The sequence below is a fragment of the Nerophis lumbriciformis genome, linkage group LG34 (assembly GCF_033978685.3).
Source record: "Nerophis lumbriciformis linkage group LG34, RoL_Nlum_v2.1, whole genome shotgun sequence".
Taxonomy (NCBI): Eukaryota; Metazoa; Chordata; class Actinopteri; order Syngnathiformes; family Syngnathidae; genus Nerophis; species Nerophis lumbriciformis.
The window spans coordinates 3,842,273-3,862,631 of NC_084581.2; the positions used below are offsets into that span (position 1 = coordinate 3,842,273).

At 40.3% G+C, this 20,359-nt stretch overlaps 1 protein-coding gene across 1 annotated transcript; it reads right to left on the reverse strand.

Annotated features, from left to right (window-relative positions):
- Positions 1–293: 293 nt before the first annotated feature.
- ap1ar (adaptor related protein complex 1 associated regulatory protein) lies at positions 294–19,087 on the reverse strand. The gene is made up of 10 exons (XM_061929989.1): positions 18,861–19,087; positions 15,689–15,737; positions 15,570–15,596; positions 12,331–12,356; positions 12,146–12,242; positions 11,856–11,954; positions 9,775–9,836; positions 5,359–5,429; positions 4,969–5,091; positions 294–1,207 (listed from the first exon to the last, which is right to left on the reverse strand). The coding sequence occupies exons 1-10, from the start codon at positions 18,929–18,931 to the stop codon at positions 936–938; spliced, it is 897 nt and encodes a 298-aa protein (XP_061785973.1). The 5' UTR covers positions 18,932–19,087; the 3' UTR covers positions 294–935.
- Between the last annotated feature and the right edge of the window lie 1,272 nt (positions 19,088–20,359).

Sequence of the window (20,359 nt, forward strand, 5' to 3'; positions counted from 1 at the left end):
TAAATAAAAACTTGTTCTCCTTTAAGTGTTTATTGTGATTTAAAAATGTTGTTTACACTGATAGTTTTCCATGGTCGTGTTGAAATTTCCTTTATTTTTTGCCTCAATACCTGAGGGGATTATCATCAGAGGTAGGTTACATTTTAAATCAAAATGTTAACATTTGATATAATTTTTCCTGGTCCATATTTTTCATAGGTTATACAAATCTAAGTAATTATCAATATCGACCAATATAGAAAACTTGTATTGTGGTACAGTTTTCAGCCATACCGCCCAGCCCTACAATGACATGCTGTAATGAGCTTTTTATTTGCAGAAGAAATTATCATCCAAACTTGACACAGACTCATCGAGACCAAACTTGAAATGTGACAATGAACACATGTTGTGTATGTGCAGTGTCAATGTCATGCAATAAGAGGTGAATGAAACTCAAAGGTGCTTTTTGTGCTCCCTCCTACTATTATTATTATGATGTTCCAAGATGATGACAAATTTGACTTGTATCACATTGAAAATGAATAATTGTGTTCATTCTGTTCATTTGCTACCTCAGTGTAATGTAACTTGTTTCACTCAACTGACGGTAACATCCTGCGTGATATAATAAAATATAGAAACAACAGTGACTCTTGAGATGTAAGGATTCTTATATCTTGAGACTTTTGGAAGAGTTTGGCAGTTGTATATTGGATGACATGGGCAATGTGCAATGAAAGTAAGACCAAAGGATGGCGAATGATCAGCTACAATTTATAGGATGGTCAGTGATGAAGGCACTGAAAAAGTCTGCTTCTGTTTTGGAGGGCCCAACTGCAGCATCCCTTCCATCATACGATCCAATATGAAGTACATTTAATTCATGAGAGGAGAAAAAAAGCTGGTGAGCACTGACGTGAGAATGTTGTAATGGTCGGATTTAGTGCTAGAGACTATCTGTCCTGGCCGTCCATCCTGAGACTGTAGTCCGAAGCGTCCTCAGAGGGAGTGTCTAACACTGGGTTGACAAAACCCTCAAATTCAGAGTCTGCGCAGTCCTCTGGGTGAGTACTCACAAAATCATTCTCCCACTCCAGTGCGTTGGAGTCCTCAGAGTTGGAGGTTGGGCCACTTTGTGCGTGCTTCTCGCCGGGCCTCAAGGCTGCACGCAGTATGTCCTCTTCTGTCCGAGACCTCTCCCAGGCTGGAAGGGCTCGGTTAATTCCTAAGAGAGACAGAGGGATTGAATTCAGACCACAAGGTGCTAGGTTGTAGAGAATGTGAAGTACAGCATTGTTTCAAAACCAAAACACGTATTCGACATGAGAAAAATATTACAGCATACCACCAAGCCTGCCTTGGCTCATTCTGTTGGATGAATGCTAACAGATGGATAATGTACCTTCTGCCATCCAGTGGAAGAACATTTGATTGTACTGCCTGTCACTATATGTCACAGAAACATGAACACGATACTTTTGTAGAACATAAATAACCATTTTTGGACTATTAAGTTAAATTGAAAAATCATACAAATCTGATGCTCTCCCATGGTACAGTAGTGCGCAGCGGCACATTTTTGAATGTTGTATTTAGTTATAAAAACATTTCTATCTGCATGTTCTCATAATCAACTTACTTGAGGCAAATAATCAAACGTATTGTTGTCAGTATCGCCAATAATAGACCTGTACAGGTGAAACTCCAAAAATCACAATATCATGCAAAGGTTTGTTTACTCCAGCAAATAGATTTACAAGGTGGAACTAATATATGACATAGGCTCATAAAATGCAATTAAATATATTTTAACTCTTTTTTTGATATAATTGTAATGACTGTGGCTTACAGCTTTGAAAGTCTTAAATTGAAAATCTCAGAAAATTTTGGGGTTTCAAAAACTAAGCCATGATCATCAAAATTATAACAAATAAAGGCTTGACATATCTCATTTTGTATGTAATGAGTTTATATCCCATATTGGTTTCACATTTGAACTTTTTTGCACGATATTACAATTTTTCAGTTTCATCTGTATTTATTTGGTATCAGGCCGATGCCAAAATTCCCTGTATCGCCCACCCCAGTAGCCAAAACAACAAAGCACTTCCTCATTATGCATCAATGTGGTTTTATGGTGAGCAAGGTTGCATTCACCAACACCCTGAATTATGAGCATCAACATCACAACACAAACAAGTCGCTTTTTGCACGTTCTCTGTGTTCTGTATTGCTGTAATAGTTAGGGCAATTTGTTAAGGATTTTCTTTCCTATTGGTGAATGTATTACATAGTTATCATTTAATGTATATATTCTAAGTATTTGAATTACTAGTCTGTTGAACTTAAATGTCACAAAATTCCATTAAAATATAAAGGCCTTGCCTTGTTTTTTAAAATGTGCATGTTTTCCATTTTTAAAGTCTGTGTTCTATCACTGCTAAATGCCAGCACCACTTTAGAAGTACCTATTTGGTACGAGTATCAGTTAAAATGTAAAGGATACCTATCCTTAGGTGGCACATTGTGTCCGGTTAGGTGGAGGAGGCACGTTCCGACGGGTTATCGAGTCCCCTATCTTGGAACACCCAGCAACACACCTGCTGTCCGTGAGAGGCGTAGGGTACTCCCGGTGGGTTCAATGTCCAATGATTCGACAGCGAGGCTGATAGTCGAATTAGACTCTTTGAATCCAATCGTCAGGTAGTCAACAATTCTAAGACCATGGCCACCAGAACATGGATACTTTGAAGGGGACCTATGATGATTTTAATTTACATTTAAAACACTTCCTTTTGGTCTAAAATGTATTGGGTATGCTTTGGTGTAATTTCTGCTCCATTGTCACTTTTATAATCCGTTTTTTAAGTCTGTCTGCAAGATGTTTGATTGCGGATGCATTCGCAGATTGCAAATGAAAAAAATGCTCTGGCAGTGGTTTATATTTCAAGATTGCTGGTTCACTCATTTAGCTGTCAATCAAAAGGGGGATTAAGCCTCAGACATATAGTCCAATGATCATGTGGAAGCCCAATGCCCAGGCCAGCCATGGCCAAGCCCACATTCCATACACTTCCAGAGATGCCAAGCATCCGATGGGCGGGACAAAGTCAAGTATTTATCCAATGACTGTTTAGTTTGGCTGCAGTGGAACGACCCACTCTATGCTCCCCCAATGAAGTCAATGGACGGTCAGCATCAACACCGTCTAATGCACTGTGACGCTATCACAATGAATAACAAGAAATGATAAGTAGCTAATTCTCAACGAAGGCTGAACGTGCATATAGCGCATATTCTTTCTGTGTGTAGTTTGCATGTTCTCCCCGTGACTGCGTGGGTTCCCTCTGAGTATTCCGGCTTTCTCCCACCTCCAAAGACATGCACCTGGGGATAGGTTGATTGGCAACACTAAATTGGCCCTTTTGTGTGAATGTGAGTGTGAATGTTATCTGTCTATCTGTGTTAGCCATGCGATGAGGTGGCGACTTGTCCAAAATACACACCGCCTTCCGCCCAAGTGCAGCTGTGATAGGCTCCAGCACCCCCGCGACCCAGAGAGGGACAAGCGGTAGAAAATTGATGCATGGATGTATGTTAGGAGAAGCTGAGCTTCCCCTGCGGTCTTACAACAATTGGCACTGATTCAGAAAGTGCATAAAAATGCAATTTTTAGCATCATTTGTCACAGCATGTTGCACGTCGGTGTTATTATGCAAATGCAAGGATTAGATGAAAATAACACTTTATCGTACCTTTTTTGTGTTTCCTCATGGCCTGAAGCAGAGAAGACATTGACTTAACTTCCAAATAAGTGCGTCCACGTCGCTGTGATGTCGCAACATAGCCAGAAGCATACAAAACTTTGTGCATGAACCTTATGTTTTGGCATTGTTTAACACCAGTATCCGACATTGTAACAACATTTAAATGTCAGAAAAGACTAAATTCATCATCAGTCTCCTTTAAAAACTCTTACTTGTTTATGCGTCCTTTGTCCTTCAAAATGATGGCGAGAGTGAATATTCTTTAAATTCTGTCTTCAATGTGTGCGTGTGCACCGATTAAACAGAGAATTATAGCTTGTACCCTGTCTGACGACGCCCCATATGTGCGCCATCATTTCCACCCTCAACAAGTACAAATTTTACAGTGTTGTTTCACATTGTACTGTACTTAGGCAAACCACACTCGCTTTAAACATACTGAAAGGACTTATTGAAAGTATTCACAAAACTTCACCTTTATCACATTTTGTTATTTTACAGCATTATCCCGAAAATGGAATAAATAAATTTTTGTCCTCAAAATTCCACACACAATTCCCCATAATGACTTTTTTTTTTTTTTTTTTTTTTGCAAAAGTCATACAAAACAAAAAATAAATTACGATATATCCATTTATGGGTTAGTTCATGGGCCAAACTATATCGACATATGAGTTAAGGTCCATATCGCCCAGCCCAACAGTCATGTTAGCGACAGTGATATCACAGTTTAGGGATGTTCACTGTGTTTAACTGAGTGTTGCAATAGGCCCTATGATGGCATTGTGTTTACGTTATATATATATGAGTGCTCGTGTACCTTGTTTGAGTGTGAATAATGAAATTGTGATATTTAAAATATTTCATATTGCTCCTAAAAATGTTTCCGTGCGCCCAAACATTTTTCGTGCTACTATTAGGACTACCTGGTAAGTATACAACAAGTATACGGCAATGAGGCATGATCTCACATTATTTTTATTTGGATTCTGTTTTAAAAAAAATATTTTTTACTACTGGGAGATACGGCGCGGCCGAGGTCTGTGCTCTCTTCATGCTTTTCTAGTTCTTATATTTGATCTTTTTATGACTGTATTTCATATGTACTTTGGGTGTTCTGTGTACAGTGTGACCAAGCAATTCCTTTAGCTATAAGTTTCGACTTGCACTGAAATATGAAGTGTTATACTTTAGCTTGACGATATAATGACACTCTCACCCTCTTCATCTTCCCACTCTAGATCCAGTGAGGTGCCGTCATCATTGGTAGATCGGGTCTTGGTGGTGAAATCCCAGCTGCTCTCTGTGTTAGGAGTCACTACGTTTGTGTCGGAAGGAAGTCCTGGAAATAAAAAGATAATGTAAAAAAATTCAGAAAAGTTTGTATTAGTTGAAGGTGTGTTTATTCTTCAATTTATTTTACCATTAAAACATTTAGTTATTTTCCAATTAAATTGTGCATGATATAAAAATATAAAAAAATAATTTTCACACTGGAAAAGCATGTGTATGACAATAATCATTCTGTTTGACTGTATATATTTCTGCACTGTAATCCAAAATGGATTATTGATGTTGATGCTGTACTTTTTTATGCTGCATCACTCACTGTTGCTTCTGAAGGCCTCTGACTGGACCTTTACATTCTGCAGGAAGGGATCCAAACCACCAGCAGCGTGTCTGAAATCATGACAAAATCAACTGTAAATCATTTCTTCACAGCTTTTGTAAAAGCATTAAGCTTGTCGAGAAAAACACTCTTTTTTGTAAAGGAATAAAACCAGTATTACAAATTCTGTTTTTGTAAAGTGCAGAACATTAGCAATAAAACACTATTTTTGTTGGCATACGACCAGCATTAAAAAAAACACTTCTTTTTGTAAAGGCATAAAACTAGCATAACACCCAGTTTGTTAAGATATAAAACTAGGAATAAAACACTTCTTGTAAAGGCATAGAACTACCATTAAAACACTCTTTGTAAAGGCATACAACTAGCATTAAAACACAGTTTTTGTAAAAGCATAAAACTAGCATAAAACCCAGTCTGTTAAGATATTAAACTAGCAATAAAAACACTTATTGTAAAGGCATACAACTAACATTAAAATAATTTTAGTAAAGGCATAAAACTACCATTAAAACAGTATTTTGTAAAAACAAAAATAGAATTTTAAAACACTTTTTGTAAAAATAAAACTTGCATTGGAAACAACCTTTGTGAAGACAAAACCTACCTTTGAAAACACACTTTTAGTGAAGGAATGAATCTACTATTAAAAAACAATATTTTGTAAAGGCATGAAACAATCTTTGTAAATGCAAAACATTTGCATTATAACACTTTTGTAAAGACAAAACTAGCATTAAAAACAATTTTTGTAAAGGCATAAAACATTTTTTGTCAATGCGTAAGATTTGCACTAAAAGCACTATATTTGTAAAGACAAAACTAGAATTAAAAATTCCTTTTGTAAAGCCAAAACTAGCATTAGAAACAATCTTTGTAAAGACATAAACTACTATTAAAAACACTACTTGTAAAGGAATAACACTAGCATTACACATACTCTTTTTGTACAGACACTATCATTAAAACACTTTTTATAAAAACATAAATGGGGTATTCTTAGGTTCTGGTTGAGCTTTTCATTGGAGTGTTACCTGCCACACACATTGTATCCGTTCAGCCACTGGGCCACACAAACACACCGCCACGTACGTCCGTCAATGAGGTCATAGACTTGTCCAACGTGTCACACGTTTACTCCCTTGCGGTCAACTAAATTTCTTTTACCAAACTTGACCTACGTAACGCATATAATCTTGTTCGCATCTGTGACGGGAACGAATGGAAAACAGCGTTCAACACCCCCCTTGGGCATTTCGAGTACCCAGTTACGCCATTCGGTTTGACAAACGCACATGCCGTTTTTCAGGGCCTCAGTAATGACATTTTCCGGGACATGACAGGGCGTTTCCTTTTCATTTACCTGGATTATATTTTGATTTATTCCTCGACTTTTGACGATGTCCAGCAAGTTCGATTGGTCCTCCAACGTTTACTTGAAAACAAGCTGTTTGTCAAGGCTGAAAAGTGTTCGTTTCATTCGGCGTCCATTCACTTTTGGGATTTATTGTGGAGGAGGGTAAACTTAGACCCGATCCCGCTAAGATCAAAGTGGTGGTAGACTGGCCTACACCAGTTGCTAAGAAGCACCATCAGAGATTCCTGGGCTTCTCAAATGTTTACCGTTGATTTATTCTGATCTTTAGTTGCGTTGCTGAGCCTACTTCCACTAAGGTCCCGTTTATTTGGACGTCTGAAGCGAGCTCTGCGTTTTTGAAGCTGAATAAATTCTGTACGTCTGCACCTGTTCTTTGTTACCCTGACCGTTCCCTACAATTTTTCTGACACAGCTGTAGGGGACGTTCTCTCCCAGCAATCTTCCACCGACCAGAGGCAGCACCCCTGCGCTTTCTTCTCACGTCCCCTGTCTCCTGCTGAGAGTAACTACGACATTGGCAACAGGGAGCTTCTGGCTGTCATCCTGGCCCTTTAGGAATGGAGGCATTGGCTGGAAGGGGCGGAGCTATTATTTTCTATATTCACGGACCATGAGAACTTGCCGTATCTACGAACCGCGCAGAGACTGAACCCCCGCTAGGCCAGCTGGGCATTGTTCCTGACACGGTTCAACTTTGTTATCACTTTCCGTCCGGAATCTCAAAATGCGAAGCCTGATGCCTTGTCCCGCCTCTACTCCCCTCCCTTGGAGAAGACTTCACCGGAACCGATTGTTCCCCACACCCACATCATCGGGGGACTTCAGTGGGACATTGAGAGGCAAGTCTTCGAGGCTCTCAAATCTGACCCGACTCCTCGGGGCTGTCCGCCAGGTCGGCTTATCATGGTTCCTCGGCTTCGTTCCAGCGTTCTGGACTGGGCACATTGGTCCAAGATCACTTGTCAACAGGCATGAATCGCATCAGTTTCCTCATCTCCCCGCATTTTTTGTGGTCCTCTCTTCGAGCAGATACTAAGGCTTTTGTGGCAGCCGGAACAAGATATCCCACCAGGCCCCAGCAGGACTTTTACATTAATTTCCCATTTCCTCTCGCGCGTGGTCACACATAGCCTTGGATTTTGTCACAGGGCTGCCCTCCTCCGAGGGTAAGGATACTATCTTGATCATAGTGGATGATTTTCGAAGATGGCCCATTTTGTAGCCCTCCCCAAGCTGCTCTCAGCTCTAGAGACTGCACAACTATTAGTGCTCCACGTCTTCCGGCTCCACGGCATTCCCACAGACGTGGTATCAGACAGAAGTCCACAGTTTTCCTCAGCCGTATGGAGGGCATTTTGCAAGACCCTGGGTGCCTTCCCTAGCCTGTCCTCTGATTACAGTCCACAGAGCAATGGGCTGGCAGAGTGGACCAACCAGGACCTGGAGGTGGCCATCCGATGCGTGTGTCATCAGCAACCTTCTACTTGGTCTGAAAACCTTCCATTGATTTAATATGCCTACAATTCACTCAGTAGCTCCGCCACTGGTCTGTCACCATTCCCAGCATTTCCAGCCCCGAGTTTCTCCATCAATGGAATCTTATTCCAACATGCTGTCTGTAACTGCACACCTACGTCGGCCCGCCAAGCATGGCGCAACACTAGAGCTGCGTTGAATAGGACACTCGCTAAGAACCAAACCGCAAACCGCCATCGCACACCCGCTCCAAAATACCAGTTGGGACAGCGGGTATGGTTATCCTCCCGGGACCTGCCACTGGCTACAAAGTCCAAGAAACAGGCTCCCAGGTTTATTGGACTATTTTCAATCATCAAGATAATCAACTGCGTTGCGGTCAGGCTGTGCCTCCCGGAATCTCTCAAACGCAATCCTTTTTTCCATGTGTCCCGCATCAAGCCTGTCACCTCCTGTCCACTCAGCCCTCCAGAAGTACTGCCACTTCCACCCAGGCTGGTCAAAGGTCATCCAGCATTTACTGTCAACACATTCCGGGATGTGAGAAGAAGGGGAAGGGGTTTCCAATACTTGGTAGACTGGGAGGAGTATGGCCTGGAGGAGCGTTCATGAATCTTTAAATTCCGTATTATTGACCTGAATCTGCTGAGAGATTTTTATTGTTATTTAACTGGGCTGGTGCAGCATGTTGGCGCCGGAGCTTTGTGTTTTTTCATGTCGGTTCCACGCTCCCAGTTTTGTCTGTATTCCAGCTACTTTCCAATAACCCAGGTCTGTCCAGTTTTTCCGAGCTTTGCCTAGCACCCTTGTTTAGGTTTTTTTTTAGTTTGTTTTCTATTTTCATGGTGTGCTTTTTTTCGCTGCCATCTCCTTTTGTTGTCTTATTTTGAGTGCCCTCGCAAATAAAGAGGAAGAGTTATTGCTTGCAAACTTTCTGCTGCTGCAATTTTTGGCATACACACCACCCGCACGCAACAATAAAACTAGTATTAAAAACACTCTTATTGTAAAGGAGTGCTAATTAAAAGGCATTTAAGTATTCTTGATGGACAATTGGCATCATTAGGAACATTATTTAAATGCCATTGTTTAAAGGATGGAAAAAAATATTTTAATGTTCTTAACTGCTGTTTCAATGCAGAGTTGTACTGAATAATGTTATCTGATGGAATTAAATAATAAACAATAAGGTAATATTTGTTAGTTTTTTTCCAGCGACAAACTAGTTGACAGTGCACCACTACTGGTTGCAGATGAGCAGCACTTTATTTGCGCTACAATGGCTTCCAGACAAATAAACTCAATAAACAATTGACTATTGTTGTATTGATTTAAAATCACTAGAATTGAACATGATCTGCAAACGATTAATAAAATGTTTATTTAAGTGCACAAATTATTGAACGCTCACATTGATTCTGTCTTTTCAAGTGAGACAGATGTAGCACATTATGATACTCTACTCCAGAAAGATTAACGGGAAAAACTGCTAACTCGGCAGACACAATCATCCGTTTTTCTGACGAGTTGATGTGACTCACTTTCTCTGCTGAGGTTCGCTGCCGCAACCATCTGCTTTCCCCCTTGTCCTCTGGGTGGCCAGCTGCAGAATAAAAACCCGCACACATATGGTTGATCAGAAAGGATATTCATAAAGCATGTATAAAGATATATTTATATTTATGTATTTATAAAAAAGTGTGCAAGCACATAACATGCACACAGAAAAGCAGTGAAATGAGGCATTAAAAACATCACAATACACATCAAATGTGTCTGACAGTATTAGGGCTGTCTCGAGCCAATATAATGGTCTGATATCAGCAAAAAAATAAGTATCAATTTTATTTGGCTTGCATCTAAACTCTCTGAAACAAGCAGTCCTGCAGCCTGTTTGTGTGCGCAAAGCTGGACGGCCAGTTGACATCTAAATTTCCTTTCAATAAGCACGCATAGTTGGTCTTTTCTTGTATTTTGATCAAGTCGTAGTCTATAGACCAAAAGGAGAAAGCAGCTACACAACTGCTACGCACACAATAGCAGAGAAATGTAATGCAAACTAACAATATTGCAGACTAAAACAAATGACGACAACTGGGGTGAAAGTATGGATGTTGTACCTTGGCCCAAAGCACAGGGAGGCCCTTGGAGTGTTTTAAAGTTTAAAGATTTTTCTGCAATTTAAAAATGTAATTTATACAAAGACAAAAAATACATCATGAATATTAATATAACATTAATACAGTTCAGTAAAGTTGTAAAGTTCAATATTAAGGTTGCTTAAATCGAATTTGGAATGTTTAAGAGCACCCCCTATCAAAAATACAACATCTTTTGTTCCACCTGGATAGCAGCAAACCTAAAGTTCACCTTTAATCAGTCACACACAGCACCAACATTTTGGAACAAGGATGAGGTGATAGAAAATAGAAATATAATAAATCTATCTGTGGCAGCAAAGGAGAAAGGTTATGTGCAAGTTTCACTGTTACATTTCATTGCACACAACTGTGGTATGTTCAAAGGCCCTCGATTAAAGTTAGAGACAGAGAGGCCGCTAGTTTTTGAAGACAAGGGGAAACATAACTCCCTGGAGATGCACTAATAAAATAATCATAATAATTGTGATGTATTATCATTATTCATATTAACCATTGATGATAATCCTGTGTCTATCATCTATTCTCTACTTTATACCCAGAACTAAAGGAAAACTTGACAGATTTATATTTTTATTTAAGTGAATAATTATTTTAGATATGTTCATATGTTTATCCCATCTTTCAAAAAGTCAGAAACCTAAGTAAGGTTTTTACATGTGTTTTAAAAAGCTTATTTCAACCAAATGCAAGCAATAATACTTTTTAGAGCACGTCAAATGTGTGTGTATGGGGCGGCGATGTTGCGTTGGGATGGGTGGGCCTTCAGGAGTCTTTTGTATCGGGGCTCAGAATTTCGTGCTACGTCCCTTATTGTAAATATAAACAAGTATCAAATAACTATGGTTGCATATTACTTACAAATACAAAGTCTGCAAGGTATAAACGTATTAGCGCGTATCCAGTAACAAATGTATCTACATTATTCAAATTACTGCGGCATGAGCTTAACTTAATTAAAGTAACCACGAGATGTCTTCAAAATAACAATTACCGTTCCACTTCAACTTTAAGATAAGTCCAATGCAGACGATTGATAAATAAGTTAGTGTTTTGTATACCTCCCATAGTTCTCTGTCTTGATCAAGCTTTTTTCTAACATTACACACCACATAATATTTAAAAATGTATGTAATATTCCTGCTAATAGCCTACTAGATCAAAATTGAAATCGGACAGTATTGAAGGCTCCAATATTTGCATCGTAATGTTGTATTGGGACACTCTTATTATGTATGTGGAAGTCATTTACACCAATGCCCGACATAAGGAGTTGTGTAAGAGAGATGATCTTCCATGTGCACTGAAGGTTGCAAAACAAATGAGCAGTGAAATCATGATACTGAGAGATATGAAGCAGCTACATGGAGGGCCTGCAAGTCCATCAGCCTCTGGGTGGAATCAGTAGGTCAGTGATTGTTTTTCACCCGGCAGAAAGGGAGGAGCGCTCAATGTCGCCTCACCTCCTTCTGTTTTCGCTCACGTGCCAATCTGGCAGCCTCGCGCTGGGCAGCATTTCTAGCCTCCTCTTCTAGCCTCAACCTCTCCTCTTGTGCCTCTAACTGAGTGGGGATAACCAAATGAAGCAAAACACAGACACACACACAACAGAAAATTACTAAACAGAAAAAAAAAGCAGTGCAGCAAATCATAAAATAAGCAAAAAATAGTGTTTTAAAAGATAAAACAAAAAGGAACGTGGGCAGCCTAACTACAGTGCATCAATGTAACAGGATACAGGAGAGAGTCTTACCTGGGCTTGTAGCTGCAGGTCTATCAGTACCTGCTGATTTGAAATGGCAGTGTACCGATGCTCACGGAGGTGCTGAATTTCATCCTCACTTATGGGCCTGAAAGGAGGATTAAGGATTGTTTCAGTTATGATCATGCAGTAGAAAGACACTGAACATTGTACAATATTGTAAAATAATATTTTACTTTGGACAGGGCTGTTGACTCTCCTCCTGTGATAAAAGAAAAACAATTATTTCACCAAGAATTCCAGTCTGACTCTACTTTTGCACTGTTTAGTTTAAAGGCAACATGGGTGCTACAAATGATGAAGCTGCATAGCAGGCTTGGTCAATAATTTTGACTCGAGGGCTACATTGACAGAAAAAAATGTGTCTGGGGAGATATATATATATATATATATATATATATATATATATATATATATATATATATATATACACATTAAAAAAAATATGCTGTACAGTATGTGTGTTTGGGTCCCTTCTTCAGGAACACAAATACGAAAAAAATCACAATAATGTCTGATTGATTTTGTTAAAAACGGAATGGAATTAAAAAAATGTTTTACTGAATAAGACATCCATAATGTACATATAAATAAAGAACGTGGGATTTACGATAGTAACAATGATCGATAAAACACTTATCACATCACTCCTCTTTTACTTTCTTACATCACCTCCTCGATCAACATTTTTTACAATCAAGCAAAACACAACAAAAATGCACCAAACATGGCGGAATATGAAACCAAAGGGTAAAAAACAATTAATCTGATATAACATTGCTTTTCTGCAGAACTTTAAAAAAAAAAATGCTTCTGCGTCTGTCCCTGACACCTGCGTTTCAGGCTGGCTGCTCTGGTAACACAAACCCCGCCCACACTGCTTGGTGCCTAGTCTGAGTTGCTGGGATGATAGATTACCGTAATAATCTGTATGTCACTCAAAAGCGCAGATTCCAACCGTTGAAATACTTTTATGGTTTAAGTCTTACGGTAATTTGAGAAAAGCACTGCACATTATAATGGCGGCTAGTTTCGATGTTAAAAGTCTATAAAATTATTTGGAAAGGTACGGCGCGCCGGATTGAACATCCTATTGGGCTGTATGTGGCCCGCGGGCAGGAAATTGCCCAGGTCTGGTGTAAAGCCAGTCAATCCAAAGGTCATCACTTCAGTTAAACGCGCAACCATAACATTAGTCTCCTAAAATAAAGTCTAGGATATTTTCAGCCGCTAATGTCACACAGTAATATATTCCTGATACAAAAGACACGGCCACTATACTGCTCTTCTCTGCCAGATACTCGACAGACAACAGAAAATACCCTTTGGCCACAGGAGGGAAAACGCTCACACTCGCAGACAAATACTAGGGACACTTTTCACCTTAACAGTCGCTCGTATTATTTCTCGTCACTAAGTCCTTAATAGTCTCTGAAAATTGGCTATATCTTATGACAAACAAATAAGTGATTAGGTGTTAGCATCACTTGGGGGCGGTGCGCCACATTCATTGCGGTTTACCTGACACATGAAACGTGACAATTTGGGGCTATTCACTCTCCACTTTAGCTGCCAGATGGCAGTAGAGTGTTAAATATCTTAAAATGTGTTTTGGCAATTTCAACTTTGACCACAGCTTCAGTTGCTGCATTTTCAGCAGACGGCATCACAAAATAATTAACTCCTCACCTTCCTCTCATGCGAGATCCACCCAGGAATGAGACCATATCATATGAATCCCTTCCTTACTGTAACATCACATTCACTTTCATTTTTACAGCTAGTTCCATTAACTATCAACACTACAAGAGCATACTTTTTTTGTGAAATTTTAATTTGACTTTGAAACCGGGATTTAAGTATTGATTTTATTGTGAAATTACTTTTTGAGGCTCAGACGGGACATATCTTGTGTTCATGAAGTAGCAATTATTGAAAAACCATTCGTAGATTTCACATTGGTATGGCTGTATTTTGGAATGAACAATACTTTGCTATCACTCCATTTCCCTGCACTAAATTAGTCTGATGTCTCAAATAATTCAGCTTGAAATAAGATTTCTACTAATACATGGAAACACCTCAATATGATCTGCTTGGCTTTTTAAATTCGGATAGACACCTAGATTATGCGAAAGCAGTTCCCTCTGGCATGTTCCCCCAAAATGGATTAACTCGCTGGAATAAAAAAGACAATATAACATACATCCATAAACGTAACCCAAAATGGATTAACTTGCTGGAATAAAAAAGACAATATAACATACATCCATAAACGTGGACGCATGTGAAAAAGTGCAATATATTTATCTGTACAGTAATCTATCTATTTATTTATATATATTTATATAAATGTATTATATATATATATATATATATATATATATATATATATATATATATATATATATATATATATATATATATATATATATATATATATATATATATTTATATATGCACCTTATTGCTTTTTAATCATGCACTACCATGAGCTTATGTAATGAAATTTCGTTCTTATCTGTGCTGTAAAGTTCAAATTTGAATGACAATAAAAAGGAAGTCTGAGTCTAAGTCTAAGTCTAATGAGTAATTTGTGTGCCAATCCTCATGGCGGACCAACACGTCCATTTTACTACATCATTTAAAAGGAGGAAGAACAGCAAGCCAGAGGGCGATTGGGGGTGGGGGTCACTTTAAGAATATGGGGAGCATTAATTTCAAAAACGCATCACAACGTTCGCTTTTTTTTTTCCAACAACATCACTGATTATTACTCACTGCAGACTTCATGAGAGCCAACAAACATAATAAACCATCAATTACTGTACAATGTCTGCTGCAATTAGGATGTCAACAGAATGTCGTTATATTCCCGTTTAGATGAAGAATGACTTATAATCCGCGCGAAGAAAAGGGGGGTAACACCAAGCGTCGTTTTGTGTCTTTCTCGCCATTTCCGGGTCTAAATCGGCTGTCAAACTTGTCGGAATATATCCTCATCTTGCTTCTATCCAGGTGACAGGTATAATTTATGATCTAGAATAAACTAGAATAAACTTCCACGAGCACCGAGGGGAGGAAGCAGCTCATCAGTCGATGATGTCGATATCGGCACCCAGGCTCGTGATCACGGCGCCGCTATAAATAGTTTGTCTGTGTTAGCCTTTATAATAACAATATCACTAATACTTGGTTAATATTCAAGTCACGAAATGTAAATGGAGTATTGTTTGCGCTTTTTGGATGGTTATTCATTGGCTCTGCTGTAAGCAGACTTTTGTCTATGACTTAGAATGCATAAAAAATCTGTCGTCATGCCTTTCATAATGAGTGTGAATTTTAGGCACAATTCCCCAAAAAGTGCAGTTCCCCTTTAAAGCTTTAAATGTAAGCACAAAGTCAAAATACTTACCTCATCACTTTCTACAAGATTTTCAAACTGCAAATTTAAGCAGAAAAACAGCAACAACAGAAATTAGATACAAGACACACCCAAAAACAGAGTAATGCTTGTTAAGGTAGGAGGTATACCTCTATAGTAAAATGCTCCCCTGTCGTGCTGCTGCGGAAGTATTTGGACCTGTAAGAACAATTAACCATGAACATGTTTTTAAATGATTTCATTTGCAAAGATCTCTCCACTGGGCATGTGTGGTTTTACAAAGTTTAACTTGTAATTGTCACAAATTAATTAATAATGTAGATAATTGCTTGCTGTCTTTAAAAGGGGCCTTATTATGCAAAACTATTTCTTCTTACCCATTGGTACCAGTTTTTTAATGTATTTGGGATCTGAATGAGTCCTGAAAGTTTGAAATCAAACCATGGAATCTTGCCTTCCTTCATACTTCCAGGAAACGGGTTGTTTGGAATTTGCTCATTTGGTGACCTCAGCGGATTATTTATAAATGGAATTTACCCAAAGGGCTTTGCACGAGTCCGCCGCTGTAGTCAATAAGTTCCTTCTTTTTCTCTATCCTCTTGTTGTGGGGCAGACTGACTCGTACATGCACATCCATCCTCCGCTGTTGCAATTTCTAATACAAAGTAGTGAATAGTTTGAACTTAATCTGTCAGTACACTCCATATGGAAGTGCTAAAAACTACAACATGGCTAACGGGGAGAAGACATAGTAGAAGTGGAGGGACCTAAATAAAACCGCCCACAAATCGGCCCGTCCTTAAGAGAAGGTCAGAAAGTGGCTTAAAGCTGGTCTGCAAAACATATACTATGCACTATTTTGACCAAATAACCACCATTACATGTTATGTAGACCACAATGAAATGTGTTAAATCAGAAGAATATAAACCCTTATTAATAACTTGAAAAAAATACATATAGTAATCACTATGCCACTGATTTGTACTGTGGAAAGCAGCTTTTGCTGACAAGCTAAAAAAAAAAGAAATACCTTTGGAGGAAAAAAGTTTAACACCTAAAAAACATACTGTAACAGAACCGAAAATTGTGACCCAAAATTGAGGTACGGATTGTAATGTGGGTACCTGTACCATTGCGCTCCTAAATGGCGATATATTTTAGTCCATTCATTTTAAGTAATTAAAACGAAGCTTGCTTACTACTTTTTTTATTTGCATTAATTTTTTTTTTAATTTAAAAGCTTTTCTATTCCAAAGTGCGTGCCCAGTGGCATGTTTTGGGTAAGCAGCATTTTTATTTTTTGGTGCTCCGCAAATTCCAAAAAGAAATTGAATTAGTTCTTAAGAAGATATTATATAATTCAATACTACACTCATTTGCTATGTCACCAATTAAACAAAGTAAAATGTGAATGTTTTGTTCAGATAGTTTAGTACAAACTGTGGTATGTGTACCTCCATCAAGTGGTACTTCAAAAGAATCCATCCATCCATCCATCCATAAATTTTCTATCGCTTGTCCCTCTCGGAGTTGCGGGGGTGCTGGAGCCTATCCCAGCTACACTCGGGCAAAAGGCGGGGTACACCCTGGACAAGTCGCCACCTCATCACAGGGCCAACACAGATAAACAGACAACCTTCACACTCACATTCACACACTAGGGCCAACTTAGTGTTGCCAATCAACCTATCCCCAGGTGCATGTCTTTGGAGGTGGGAGGATGTACCCGGAGGGAACCCTCACAGTTCATGGTGGAGTGAGTTAGCGTGTGTGCCTCACAGTCACGGGGAGGACATACAAACTCCACACAGAAAAACCCAGAGCCCGGGGATTGACCCCAGGACCTTCGTATTGTGAGGCACACACACTAACTCACTCCACCATGTTACATCCATCCATCCATTTTCTACCGCTTGCTTGCCCCTTTCGGGGTCGCGGGAGTGTCTGGAGCCTATCCCAGCTGCACTCGGGTGGAAGGCAGGGTACACCCTACCGAGACAAGTTGCCACCCCGTCGCAGGGCCAACACAGGTAGACAGACAACATTCACACACTACAGTTGCCAAAAATATTAAATATACTTGTTTTTAATGAATACTTAGGCCTACTATGCTACTGTATTTTAATGTTGGTTTATTATGGTGGTACTTGGAAAGCCAAGTGTTTTCTGAGGTGGTGCTTGGTGAAAGAAGTCTGAGAACCACTAGTTTAGCATATATTGATGTTGATAATGATTATTGGACAAATGTATAAATCGATCGCGTTATGGACTCCCCCAAACCCCCCCAGCACAGGACCCAACTCAGCAATAGTTGTCATGCGAGCACCTTCTTGGTGACGTAATAGCCCGCACATGACGTCAGACACCAGCGTTAATAGCCCAATCGTGATACCATAGTCGGAACTTCGGAAAGCATAGTTAACTTGTTTAATAAACATCCAGTTTCAAGACATTTGAGTCACTCCATCGTGACTATCTAAATGTGGCAGACATGGAAGTAGCAATGGTCACACAGGGGTGGGGTCTTAAGGACGCAACGACTGGTTCAGACCCCAGCAGACGAGAATAAAACGTGGTGTATTATTTGTAATATAGAAAGATACACCCTACCGAGACAAGTTGCCACCCCGTCGCAGGGCCAACACAGGTAGACAGACAACATTCACACACTACAGTTGCCAAAAATATTAAATATACTTGTTTTTAATGAATACTTAGGCCTACTATGCTACTGTATTTTAATGTTGGTTTATTATGGTGGTACTTGGAAAGCCAAGTGTTTTCTGAGGTGGTGCTTGGTGAAAGAAGTCTGAGAACCACTAGTTTAGCATATATTGATGTTGATAATGATTATTGGACAAATGTATAAATCGATCGCGTTATGGACTCCCCCAAACCCCCCCAGCACAGGACCCAACTCAGCAATAGTTGTCATGCGAGCACCTTCTTGGTGACGTAATAGCCCGCACATGACGTCAGACACCAGCGTTAATAGCCCAATCGTGATACCATAGTCGGAACTTCGGAAAGCATAGTTAACTTGTTTAATAAACATCCAGTTTCAAGACATTTGAGTCACTCCATCGTGACTATCTAAATGTGGCAGACATGGAAGTAGCAATGGTCACACAGGGGTGGGGTCTTAAGGACGCAACGACTGGTTCAGACCCCAGCAGACGAGAATAAAACGTGGTGTATTATTTGTAATATAGAAAGATGAAGACGTCTTAAAAGGCACACGGCAACACCACTTTCACACTTTGACTGTTGGCTAGCATTAGCATAATGCTGTCATGCTAGTTAGCTCATAATTCACTTACCCTCCTCCTCTTTGGATCCTGTTAGCTTCTTTCCTGAAGAAGCCCACACAGAAGGCCCAGCAGTTACCCATGGCATTGTCAAATAGGACTAAGATCTAGCTCACATATATTATATGTAACAATAGTGACAGTCCAGGACAGTGCAAGTTGAACATAGGACAGTAGTGTTTGCTCCAGCATTACTGTACTTCCTTAGCCTTCTTTTTCTACGACTGATAACACTCTGCCGCTATCTACCGGCTAGTTGTTGTACTGCAATCGCAGTAGGCACAGTCTATTGCAACTTTTTTGAAGGAAGCAACCGGGAATAATTAGAAACAATTGATTACCCTGTCACTTCAGTGTTGATTTCATAGTGTATGTATTGCACATTTGTATTCCACAAATGAAAACTATTATTTCTTCACTCTATAAAGGAATCCAATAACGGTGAATGTCACACATTCACTTAACCAATATGACAAATACATGCTACAAGGCCTAGCTCAGTGGTTCTTAACCTTGTTGGAGGTACCGAACCCCACCAGTTTCATATGCGCATTCACCGAACCCCTCTTTAGTGAAAAAAATATATATATATTTTTTAAATTCAAGACAAAATTATATGTTTTTGGTAACACTTTAGTATGGGGAACATATTCTAAGTAACCCATCCATCCATCCGCCAAGTGCCCTGCCTTCGGCTACCGCCCAGCTCACATTGCACCCGACCTCTATGGCCCCTGCTATGGGTGGTGAGCCCATTGGAGGGGGGACCCACGTTGCCTCTTCGGGCTGTGCCCGGCCGGGCCCCATGGGGACAGGCCCGGCCACCAGGCGCTCGCCATCGTGCCCCAACTCCGGGCCTGGCTCCGGAGGGGGGCCCCGGTGACCCGCGTCCGGGCGAGGGAAATCTGAGTCTCGGTTCTTGCATTTCCATAGAAGTCTTCGAGCTGCTCTTTGTCTGATCCCTCACCTAGGACCTGTTTGTCTTGGGAGACCCTACCAGGGGGCATGGAAGCCCCCGGACAACATAGCTCCTAGGATCATTGGGACACGCAAACTCCTCTACCACGTTAAGGTGGCAGCTCAGAGAGGAGTTAAGGTGGCAGCTCAGAGATGGCATCCATCCATCCATCTTCTTCCGCTTATCCGAGGTCGGGTCGCGGGGGCAGCAGCCTAAGCAGGGAAGCCCAGACTTCCCTCTCCCCAGCCACTTTGTCCAGCTCTCCCCTGGGGATCCCGAAGCGTTCCCAGGCCAGCCGGGAGACATAGTCTTCCCAACGTGTCCTGGATCTTCCCCGTGGCCTCCTACCGGTCGGACGTGCCCTAAACTAGGGAGGCGATCGGATGGCATCCTGACCAGATGCCCGAACCACCTCATCTGGCTCCTCTCGATGTGGAGGAGCAGCGGCTTTACTTTGAGCTCCCCTCGGATGACAGAGCTTCTCACCCTATCTCTAAGGGAGAGCCCCGCCACCCGGCGGAGGAAACTCATTTCGGCCGCTTGTACCCGTGAT